The sequence below is a fragment of the Rhipicephalus microplus genome, chromosome 4 (assembly GCF_043290135.1).
Source record: "Rhipicephalus microplus isolate Deutch F79 chromosome 4, USDA_Rmic, whole genome shotgun sequence".
Taxonomy (NCBI): domain Eukaryota; kingdom Metazoa; phylum Arthropoda; class Arachnida; order Ixodida; family Ixodidae; genus Rhipicephalus; species Rhipicephalus microplus.
Window position 1 is genome coordinate 163935183 of NC_134703.1, and position 12720 is coordinate 163947902.

General features: G+C 45.0%; 1 protein-coding gene across 1 annotated transcript in view; it reads left to right on the forward strand.

The window, feature by feature from the left end:
* Positions 1-637: 637 nt before the first annotated feature.
* LOC142814057 (uncharacterized) overlaps positions 638-12720 on the forward strand; it is a 37468-nt gene continuing 25385 nt past the window's right edge. Inside the window, exons 1-2 of the mRNA XM_075892001.1 lie at positions 638-1025; positions 2276-2465. Coding sequence (XP_075748116.1) covers positions 738-1025; positions 2276-2465 — 478 coding nt within the window. The 5' untranslated portion in view covers positions 638-737. The remainder of the gene's footprint in view (positions 1026-2275; positions 2466-12720) is intronic.

Sequence of the window (12720 nt, forward strand, 5' to 3'; positions counted from 1 at the left end):
TTCATGTGTGTTCTTGTTCTTGTGTAGATACTAAGTGCCAATCACCTGTGGCCCATACCCGCATACCAGTGGCACATGTCCGCCTGCGGCTACGTGCCACTCTTTAACGGGAAGTGTTTGACGACATACGTGATATAATTGCAATATGATTCTTGATTAGCGCGTTATATTCGTGAAACCAACTTAACCTCCCGTACTAATTTTGGTTCTCGACAAGTTAAGGGGGTGATCATGAGAACCCCCAGACGTAAGCGTCTAGATGGATGGATAGATAGATAGATAGATAGATAGATAGATACATAGATAGATAGCTACATAGATAGATAGATAGACAGATAGATAGATAGATAGATAGATAGATAGATAGATAGATAGATAGATAGATAGATAGATAGATAGATAGATAGATAGATAGATAGATAGATAGATAGATAGATAGATAGATAGATAGATAGATAGATAGATAGATGTGGAAACTGCTTGTACAACACGAAGAAATGCTTTGCATTTAATATGTATGCGGAAACTGACTTGAATGCGACTAAAGACAATACATCTGTAAGATTTGTATGGTGAAACTCAGCAGTAGTAATCGTACTTTGTGTTACCTTTTTCATGTGAAATCAGGCAGCTGAAACCCGCTGATGAGCACCTGATTCATCTTAGCACCAGGCTTGTGCAAGACTCTAAAGGAGTTACAATACAAAGCGACCAGCTTGTGCGTCAGCCCTTGTACCATGAGTTATAGTCAGGTTCCGGACACTGCCGCCACTCACGAGCGCCTAATGGGTGAACTGACGCAACGCCTGGTGTCCATCAGTGATGCCCGCGACTCTGGGGAACCCACGCCGGCCAACCCACCACAGGCTGACTACGGTGCGGCTGGCGATCCGAGTTCCAAGCCTCTGCCTCCGTCGGCTGTGTCAGTGATCTCCTGCAGTGGCCACCAGCACGACAATATGCACGTCCAGATTACAATCAAGTGTCCTTGCTCTCGGTCACGCACTGCAGAAGCTTCTACTCAGGTACGGCACGAAAACCATTGCACTTTTTCAGCTATCCTTAATGCAGCCCTCGTTCTGCCACGCATTCCCCTGAAATGTGCCCCTTTTCACACCCCGTCTTTTTCACTGTACGCCATGGCTCCCCGTTTGAAAGGATAAAAATTCACACAGTTTTATTTTAACGCCTAAGTATTTCTGAACTCATGTGATTTCGCAATCACTCTGGAATTCATCCACCTCTGACCAATTGATGGTATCATAACATGACGTCATGAAGGAACGTCACCTTCTGTGCCATCACAATGAGGTCATGAAGGCCTACTGATGACGGCACAAATTTTTCGCGTACTGGGTCGCTACTATGACATCATTAAGTGCCATGATGACATAATAATCATTTTTTGCATCTTTCGTTTTTGCACCTATGGTCGCATTTTGTATTGCGTAAGGCGTCTGAGGCTTTGCCTTCAGAACCGTTAATATCAGTCTCTGCATACCAGTTTAAGTAAAGGAATAAGGCGTAAATGAGACATACTCAAGAAGGGACATAAACGAACGCCTACTACAACTGATTTTATGCCTTCTTGTGTCCTTTGTTGTGTCCGTCTCGTTTGCGCCTTATTCCTTTCGTTAAATATGCACCAACTACTCCAACAAAAAGTGCTTATTTCTCCGCATATTTTAAGCAGACATCATAACAATTCGTTCATCCTTCTTTATCTTTTGCCTTCACGACATTGACATCAAGTAACTGTTTAGGGTTTTTAGCTTAAGAACTAGTGCTACTCATTACGTTGCCGAAGTGCCAGCAGATGCGCAGATAAGTGTAGTTTTTGTCCTAAAACTGTGTCTAGCGCTGTTCAACAATTGCTAAAGTAACGTGCAAGTACTCCAATTTGTTCAGTGTTCTTGTGAATTATTTGCGATTAATGAAATATTGTTTACCTGTTTTTAAGATCAGATGATCCTACTTTAATTTGGAAATGCTCATGTCCTTTTCAGATATCTCCTCAAGTGAATACGTTTATTTTTCTAGGTATCTTTTTATTATATTGATATTCTAAAGTGAAAGATGGTGGCACTGTTTATGACAAGACAACTTAAATGTCGGTTTAAACACTGCAATGTCACAACTTAAAGCTCATAACATTGAGTTGTTTTTGCTGGCTCATTTGTAGCGCTTCATTTTCTGAAATTATTTTAGTAATGTGGCCTATACTGTGACATGCCTAATATATTTTTTAGGAATGTGCACCTTTTTATATGTACAGACGGATGAATTGGCCGCGGAGATACAGCAGCCGATCTGTAATTGCCAATACGCTCGAAGAGTCCCGCAGTCACTCAAGGAAATTTGTGAAAATGTCTGCCAGCCGTCTTCGATCCATCAGGCAATGAGTGCTGTCGGTGCGGCGTCCTCGACATGTGTTGCAACGGCCACAAGTCTTGCAGCAATGCCATGTAAGTCGAAGATCGTTTTCGCAAATGTGGGCTGGCTTTGTATTCAGATTTGCGGAGAAAATGTGGATGTTTTCAGTTTCAAGGAGGGTTCCAGCTTGTGCTTCTTGGCCATTCAGCTTGGTGGGGCTTATATGTACAAAAAAAAACCAGGGACACCTGATTTCGTTGCAAACCTGAATTTGATATAGAAAAAAAAAAGCGTGAAAAAACTAGAGACCTGACGAAGAACTACACATACAGAGCACCCTTGATGTATACTTCTTCGTTTGAACTCTCGTTTTTTTTTGCGCTATTTCTTTCTTCACTATGTAGTGCAAATATGCCCAAGCAACCACTTTAGCTACATTTATTTGCAACCCAAGCAACCACTTTAGCTGATTGGGCCCTTTCAATTGTTTCACCGTTCACAGTGCTCTTTATGAGTACTTCTTTGTCCAGTGTCTCGTTTTTCGAGCTGTTTGTTTTTTCACTACGTCGTACCGAAACGCCCAAGCTGAATTTCAGCTGAATCTGAAAATTGTAATCGCAAAGAACCTAAGTGAGCAACACACCTAATCATGGAAGCTCACAATACATCATGTCTCACACCTAAATGCATCGGTATGTCATCTATCCCTGTACCAGCTGAAGAAATTGTATATCTCACTAGAGCAACACGTGTGTGCTGTTTGTCCTTGCTTTTCTTCGTAATGCGCAATGAGTTTTAGACGTTGGTACAAATCAGGTCACATTTATTGCTAATAAACTGTGGCTAGTTTGCGCTTCGTCTGTTTACATTGATTTTTCTGCCCCTGTCTTGGGCACATCAGTCCTCATCAACATGTTTGTGACTACAAACCGTGTTCCGAGCCAGCGTACAAAAAAGTTGACGTTGTCTGAAAAAAAAAAGGATCCTTAATGGATAATAATGAAACTGTGCATGCGCTTCGTGGAGATTGATGCATATAAATGTGCTTCTAAAAGCTGAACTAGAGAGAAGACAAGCATGAAAAAACTGAGTGGCTATTTCAATCTCTACCTGCGAAAAATCCTTCAATATTACCTTGTTAGTGTCGTTTTACAATTCCATGATGCCCGATTTCATATTAAATTGTATATTCTACTTCCAGTATGCCGTAGCAGCAACATTGGCGTAGGTTCTTGATTAATAAGTGAACACTAATTCAGAAGGGAAAATCCTATCTGGTTAAAGAGACAGAGCCAGGTGATCAGCCCAGTAAATGTAGTCATGGCTTGCGTTTTCCGACTTTCACATCAGCTTAAGAAAGCAGATAAGACTTCTAATGTCAGTGTTTTACTTTCTTGAAACTTGAAAAATTACGGCATATTCACGGGGTGAATGATGATGAATGGGCGAAGCTCCGGAGGGATTCATCGGTAAACTGTGAATCTTCCGTGTAATTCGCCCAGTCGATCATCATGTAAAGACGTGAGAAACGCTGTGTGTGTATATACACAAATCAACTTTTATTTGTTCTTAGACGATGGATGGCTTGCCTCGCGCGCTCGCACATCGGGATTCTGTCTGCGAGCGCGCGCTGCTGCCACTTTGCGCTCTCTCCGCTGTGCAGCCTTATCCATCCGGCGACTCCGAGCGCGCGCCAACAGCGAACGGATTTTATTACAACGCTCCCCCTAGCGTACGTCGCCGCACTAAATCGAACGATTGCCTTCAACCAATGACACGCGCCATATGTGACATGACATTGCAGCACTCTTTTCTTGTTTTGCACGTTGTAGCACATGTTATGAAAAAATTACATTTATTGAAAAACGAAAACGTACGCTGAAACATCTGTAAAGAGGAGTTGTTTGCTTGAATCAACGTTCTGACAAAGAGCTTGTGTTTTTTACGGCTTTAACTGATTTCCTCAGCCCTAGTGTGTTATACCTTAATTCTGTGTTATACCTTAACTCTTCCCCTTGACACACACAATTCCTCATGGCAGCTTCTCCCCCACCCACAAACCCCCCTCCGCAGTTTCCTTTCATAATCATTTTTTTTGAATTCGAGGTATGGACACAAAACGCCCCCACTTGCGCTAAGAAAATCAGTTCCAGCCTTAAAAAAAAAGACCAGTTCACACTCGAGCTGAAACAATGGCTCGAGAACAGATTTCTACGTCAGTTCATAAAGCTCGCACACAAGACCAAGGCGTGTGGTGAAAGTATTTTAGTGCTTTGTGGTAGTCACTACGCAGAATACATTTTACAGGGAAAATAAAATTCTGACGACAATAAATGCAAAGCATTTTTTGGGTACTGCAAGCACTTGTAGTGTCTATCTGTCTATATATATATATCTATTCAGCCGCTTAAGTCTAGGTGCTCTAGTCAAAACCCACTTCACTTGGCATGAACGAAAATTAGTACGAGACGTAATATAGTTTCACGATTATGACGCACTGGTGAATACAGGAATAATAGCACATTCCCGTCGCGCACGCCGTCAAACACTTGGCGCCAGAATGCGACACATACCCTCGAGAAGGTATGTGCCACTGGTATGCGGGTATGTGCCACAGGTTATTGACACTTACTTACCCAGGAACGGCGATAGCACACAAAATTATTTTAACGCTTTAACGTTAAGAAAAAGCTCACATCGGCTGCGTTGACGTGCCGAATGCAATGAATAATATCAGGATGCCAGCTAAAAATGAACCCTACCATTTTACGTGGCATTCAGGCGTTCTACCACAGAGACACGCCAGGTATCAGAACTACTTCTTCAAAGAAACCTTAATATTCTTCACGCGTCTATTGTGGTTTCAGGGCTGGCCACGCAGTTTTATAAACATTACAAATGCACTCTTATGATACGGCCGTCACGTCGAGTTGACGTCAACTGTAGATATAGGTGTCATCTGCTGAAGTTGATTTATCTATTAGTGTCCAGCGTTAACATCCTCGCGAGCACCAGCACTATAAATGAGCTTACCGCGTCTGCTGCTGTTAATACTCATGTTCGTGTTGGTATCATTGCGCAAGTAAGTACACACAACTGGTTATATAACCATCGGCGACTGTTCAACATATAAACAATCTTACAAAAATTTGCATCATTTAGTAACGTTTTGCGTAATAAAATCATTACCACAAGGTCCCCTTCTCTGCGCATGCTTCACATAACGTAAATTCAAAAGTTACGTGGATTCTGCCGAGTATCTTTAAATAGGTTTATAGCAAATCAAGGAAGTGTACTACTCTTCTGTGAGTCGGTCGTGTAAATCTGTAACAGACCATCTCCATGAGAGTGACGTGATGCATAACAAAATTTGACAGTGTTTTGAGGCGATCCCGTAAGGCACAACATGGTGTCTTTATTGTAAGCCAAGCTTATACAAGCTAGCCGGCTCTGCGGCTGCTGCAACTCAGATTTTGAAAAAAAAAATAGCACACGTTGTCTTATATAATTTTTAAATATTTTAACGTAAGAATACGTACTGTAAAATGGTGGTGTCCACTTTAAGGCTTCATTTTCACCGACTGTGCCATCGTAAAGGAATGAGACAAAAAGACAACGAACTTGCTGCGGGCCAGCTGTCCTTTATGTAACTTTTATCACTTCGTCCTCTATCACTTGCCCAACCTAGTTATCCTTGTCACCACCAGAATATTATGGACTTAATGAGGTGCATTAGGAATAATATTTCAACATAAATATGCACTCACCAAATTGCTCTGCAGTTGCTTTTTATTAAAATTACTATCTCTTAATTTCATTACATCACAATTGCTTAGTCCGAAAGCCAAAATACATCGCTACTAGCTTTTTTTATGACCTCAAGCCACTTTTTTTGAAAGCCGTAACATTCATAGTCATCCATTAAAGACAGAACATTTTTGAAAAACTCTCGGGTTTGCATGACTCCGCAAGGCAACTCGAACATTTCATAAATTTAATAATTATACATTTCTTTCTAAGAAGTTGACCCCAGTTTCTATGTACTTAGGTATCAAAGGTCCTGAACGGTACTTAGATGATCAAAGCCAACCTTTCTGAGTAAACATGAGACTTGCTGCCAGCCTAGCTTCTGCAGTATCGTTTGAATTCGATGCATATTTTGTTTCCGCCAGGGAGGTGACCTTTGTGTGATGGCGTGCCAAGTTCTGAAAACGAGAACACTACTTATTTCATGGATATAGCAATAGGCAGAAAATTTTTTTCGATGCTTCTGTGGCTACTTTTTTCCCTCAATCAAGCAGGTCAGTGACCAATGAGGTGTATCGCATAAATGATTAGAATGCCGTTTTCAGCACGTTCTGCTGCTGAGTAATAACTTCAAAAAAAATGCTTGGGCAATTGCAGAAGGGTGACTTTGTGATACAAAAAATATTTAGTCAAACTAAATAGCGGTTTTCCGTGGTGCGTGTTAGAAATGAAGCGTCTAGTACAATGGAAACTAGGGCAATAAGTTAGCTCAATTTCCCATTCAGAAAACTTCATAAAGAAATATGACAAGTATGGTGTACAACTACGTTACATAGTTTGACACAATGTTTAGTCTAATTATTACGCTTGACCTGAACCACCTAGAGAAAAGTAAGGTAAAACGGGGAGCGTGGTTGAAGCAATGCTGCGCTTGAAGGACACATATACATAATTTTTAACAATTTTTGCACCTACGTTAAGTTCAGGTATTTCCTGTTATATATTCTTCCAAACAACAACTGCGCGGAGGTACTGTTTGTGCAGTAAAAGAAGCCCTGCAAATGCAATACTAGTGAGATCTTGCCGACAATCATGCCAAGGAAAGTACAGGGCTGTTACTAGAAGTAGTTGTAATGTAAAATTGAAGAGAACGTGGGTTAAAAGGTAACTCTATGTCAGATGGGACCATGCCTGCGCCTTTGAATAACGCGACCGATGCTCCACCAACGGAGCTACCATGGCGGCTATCTTCCCATCAACTTTACGGGGTATGCATGTGCACTAAACGTGGGAGCGTTAGTCAGCGCTGGCAGCAGTGATGGCGGTGTGTGTGGAACACTGTTTTTCTGCCTGTTAGGCGTCACGTAACAGGTGATCTTGGGTGCAGCGCAGGATGGCCCGAGCCTCTCGGGCAGCCGAGTTGGCTCCGAGTGCGGTGGCCGTAGCATGAAGACAGTGTGAAGCGCGTCATAGCAGCGTTGATAAAAATGGCTATACGGACGCGCATGGCGTTGGAAACACACGTAGGACATTTGCGGCGGTTATTAAAGAAACACCGCGTGCAAGCATTTCAGCGCCGCCCACCATTCACTCAACATTTTAGCAGTGCCGCGACGTCAGCGTGATTGTCGTGCTGTATTTTTGCCAGCTCAACACGCTGCTCCCACAGGCGTGTTCGTGGGCGTATGCATATAGTTTCCCAATATGCACTAGAGGGAACTCAGCCGTTAGTGTCTATGAGAGCTGCAACGCACGGCGCTTCAGTGAGCATGAAGATGACGGGTAGTACAAACATTTGTCTAATCTTCGTACTTCTGGCCTGCTTTTGGCTACCTGTGTGTTCGTGAGGCTTGGAGCTGTTTTTTCACGAAACAAAAATCACCAAATGTTCAGTGGTTGCGCTTCACTACCTTATTCCTTTAGACTTGCCTTTCCCAATTGAATCACGAAGTTCAAAAGGGTTGAATTTTTCTTTCAAAACAAAACCGAAACACAGGAATAAATGAAGCCGCATGTACGATCCGCCACCCGCAAGTACGAAGAGTATAGGCAAATGTGTGTATTACCCATGATACCCATGGTCGCTGAACGATCGCAGTGACAGAGTCCCCTCTAGTTAATTTTAGGAAACTCTATGGGCGTCTATCCTCTTTCGCACAGGTTCTGTCATTCCACCTGTAGCATGAAAATTTCTACTCTCGAAGTCGGCAAGGCTGCACACGCAGCCCTCTGGTGCTGCTCGTTTCGTTTCTATCAAGTATTGCGGATAAATACAAGAGCAGGTGGTCATCAGGGGCACTCGCATCTTGTCGGCAACGCGGCTGTGACTAGATATGTCGTGAGCGTGGTGAAATTCAATACAAGACATAGGGAGGTTTAGCATAACGTGCGCAGGTGTTGTGGGCGTTACTTTAGTTGCAGGCGCCGTATGGGCTTTAGAATAGCGTTTGCTTACCCTAGGGCAAACTGTAGGACTTTCGCCCCTACCGCAAACCTAAATTTACTGGAGATACACACAGCTCTTTGCGGGCCTCGCGGGCCGTGATCGCCGCACGCTATATTGGAGTTTCTGCGCGTGGGCCGCAACCGCGAATGGTGGCTCGCGTTATGACGCATGCGCAGTGGCAGTGACAGCACCGCTAGGGCTAGCTGTTCTAAACCTCCCTATAACCTTTACTTCTGCATGCGTGTGTGCATTGTCTGAACGATAAAGCTGGTAGATGAAGTTATGAAGCGTGGAAACTTGGGCAAGTTGGTCGGAAATAACTGAATATAGGAACGGCGCAAACTAGGAGTAGTAACTTTATAACTACGGAAGCGAAAAAAACAATGACAGAAAAGAGCGCTGTTGAAAGCCAGCGCTCTTTTTTGTCCTTGCTTTTTCGCTTTCGTAGTTACGAAGTAACTACTTCTAGGTTGCGCTGTTCTTACATTCAGCTGGTAGATGAAGAGTGCACACGCGGGTGTTGCGGCGCGAGCACTGCTCCTCCGCAAGAGCAAAAGGAGTGGGGGTGGGGGGCTCGATATTCGCCTCATCATAAAACTCATCGACGCGTAAACCCGGATACAAACTCGTTCATTCTGAGAAGGCCCGAGTTCAACTCGTGACTGTGATGGTGCCGGTGTGACTGTCAGGCGTTTGATGCGGTGAATGCTACGCGGCCACAGAGGGAGAGAGCGCACCACTGCACACATGCGACGCCCTTTAAATTCAAAGCATTTCTTTGCTAACTTCGGTGACTTTGAGCGAATCTATCTATCTATCTATCTATCTATCTATCTATCTATCTATCTATCTATCTATCTATCTATCTATCTAGCCACCTGAGACCTTTAGCTCTCCTGTCCATTTCATTAATGGTATTCATACCAAACTTCGTATGGCATAATATGAATGTATAAAGAACATATTTGACTAGTCATAACACGAAAATCATGGCATGTGTCATGAACGTCATGATTTACATTTCATGGTCCTGCAGCACTTTCGGTGATTTCGTCCACATAGCATGTTGCAAAACTCGTAAGGTATGGCATAATTGCAAGGTGAACACAAGCGACAGACCCTAACATGAAAATCATGACAAGCGTGTCATGTAACGCAAGACTACATGTCACGCTCATGATGCGCTCACGGCTGTTTCGCTAGCGTAACATATACCAAATTTGGTATTACGGGACTTGGATTTATGACGAAGGTGTAATACTGGTGCAAACATGATATATCTTAGATGCGTGTCGCTGCATGCTACGCTCATGATGTGCTCGCGGCTGTTTCGCTAACTTGACTTGTACCAAACTCGGTATTTTGTGACGCGACCGGACGACAAAGGTAAATGACACATCCAGACATGATAATCATGACATGCTAGTCATGTAACAACATGACTACATGCCACATAAATGATGCTCTCGCGGCCGTTTAGCTAGCTTCAAGTACGCCAAATTTGGTAATACGTGACGTCAATGGATGACGAAGGTATCTGACTGGTGCAAACGTGATAATCATAATATGCTTCACATGTGAAAACATGACTGTGTGCCACAGTCGAGGCGCGAATACATTTCGAGGAGACGTGGTGCGCGTGCAAGCCGGCATTCATTTCGTCGCATTACGGCGGCGTGGCAACGCCGCCGTAATGCGACGGTCCTGCCGTATACTCCCAGGTGCGTGCTGCGCGGCGTTGCTTTGACGCATGCGCGTTTCGGCACGTCTGGCATTCGCCCGTCATGAAAAGAGGGAGACGCAGTGTTGCCTGGATAACTATTCAGCGCAAAATGCAGCATGTCGCATTTCGCGGCGGTTGCCGTCGGGCCTGTAGAGTGCTCGCGTATTGCCAACGTTGCGTCAATGTGCCCAGCGTGCACGCGCGTCAACGCTACATTGGATTATATTGGTCCCTTCATATTGGTACACGACATCGGCAACGAAAGAGCATCATAGACGATGAAGACGATGAAAGCGACCGTGCTCGTGTTGTTGTTGCTGCTGTTCTTCCATCTTGGCTGCAACTGCCTCTGACTCTCCCTGTATATTTTGTAAATATATTTACTTCATTCATTCTCTCACCTCCGTGACATTTGGTGGAGGTGCGGGGTACAACACGATATAACGGAGCTCCGCAGTGGCCGATGCTTGGATTTTTCCACCATGGCGAACCAGGGAGCGGCTCCCGGCGAGGCGATTACAACAACAACTGTTGTCCTTCTGCAGCTAAAAGATCCTGGCACGTTCTGTGGCACGGATGATGTCTACATCGAAGAATGGCTGCCGTTGTACGAACGTACAAGTAAGAATTACCGCTGGGATGAAACACCTATGTTAGCCAATATCCTGTTGTACTTGAAAGGAACAGCAAAAGTCTGGTTTGAGAACCACGAAGATGAAATTGGAAGGTGGGATGCGTGCAAAGAAAAGATGCGCGCCCTTTTCGGCAAGTCTGTGGATAGAAAGGCAGCGGCCAAGAAGGAGTTGGCATCTCGTGCACAAACTTCATCAGAGTCATACGTGACTTACATACAGGTCGTGCTTGCCCTTTGCCGAAAAGTGGACAACGAAATGGAAGAAACCGAAAAAGTAGCTCACATATTAAAAGGCATTGCAGATGATGCATTCAACCTTCTCATGTGCAAGGACTGCAACACGGTCGATGTCATTATGAAGGAGTGCCAGCGTTTTGAGGCCGCAAAAAGTCGACGTATCGCCCATAATTTCACCCGACTACCAAACACAGCAGCAACCTGGTCGTGCGAAGACAGGCCTGCGCTACAGACGCCGTTAACTGCAGAGCACGTGACCAAGATCATCAGACGTGAACTTGAAGCTCTGTCTCCTGCGTCCACGTGCTCCCATGCCTGTGACTTTAGCCCTCAAATGGTGCCACTGGTACATGCCATTGTGCGACAAGAGCTTTCCAATGCTGGACTGGCCTCCGAGTGCACTACAGCTCCCTCTCAGCCGATCAACCATCATCGACCCCCTGTTTCTTATGCCCAAAGCCAAAACCTTCCGGCGCGACCTCGCAATCCAGCCGAGTGGAGAACTGTTGATGATCGCCCGATTTGTTTCAACTGCCACCGTATCGGACACGTGGCCCGCCATTGTAACACTCGGTGGTATAGGCATCAGGCATCCTATGGGTACCCCCATCGGCCAGAGAGGGATCATGGACGCTTTCAAACTTACCGGGAGTCACCTCAGGCCACCAGTGAAGACGTTCTTTCTATGCCGCCATATCGTCGTCACTCTCCATCTCCGCATGCTCACCAGTCCTGTTCACCGCTCTCCCGTCGCCCATCGTCTCGCTCGCCCCAATTTCGCCGACCAACGTTGCCGACTGACCACCTGCCGCGGGAAAACTAGATGATGCAGCTCCCGGAGGTGATGCTGCATCGACCACTTGCCCGCCAAATCCTCTGACCATGCTCCCGACTCGACGCAACCTTATTGACGTTGAAGGAGATGACACACACGTTGCTGCACTTGTAGACACAGGGGCTCACATATCAGTGATGAATTCAGAACTTCGTTGCCGCCTTAGGAAAGTTTTAACGCCACCCACAGTGCCACTCATCCAGGTCGCCGACGGTAGCACGTTTCCTGTACTTGGAATGTGCTCCGCGCGTATAAGTGTGGCCGATCGCTCCACGACAGTGCTATTTGCTGAGCTCGAGAAATGTTCCCACGAACTTATCCTCGGCATGGACTTTTTATCCGCCCACTCTGCCCTCATTGATTGTGGAACCGGCATGCTTCAACTTGATTTACCGTGTTATCATGACGACCCAACACCAGCTCAACCCCGTCTGTGTTCTGCAGATCACGTTCGCCTAGCACCTCAAGCCGTTGCTTCCGTGAATCTGAGATCTGTCCCTCCTGTTCCCGATGGTGATTACACGTTGACACCTATTGCTGACGTTCTGCTGGCCAAAAATGTTGCGGTGCCTCACACACTTTTGACAGTCACGGGAAATACAGCGTCTCTTCCGATCTTAAACTTCAGCTGGTGCGCTCAAATTATCCCAGGTGGTATGACTTTGGCAAACGTTTTTTCTATACATGCTGCCATTTCGGCGTTCGTTGCTCAATCTTCTTTGTCC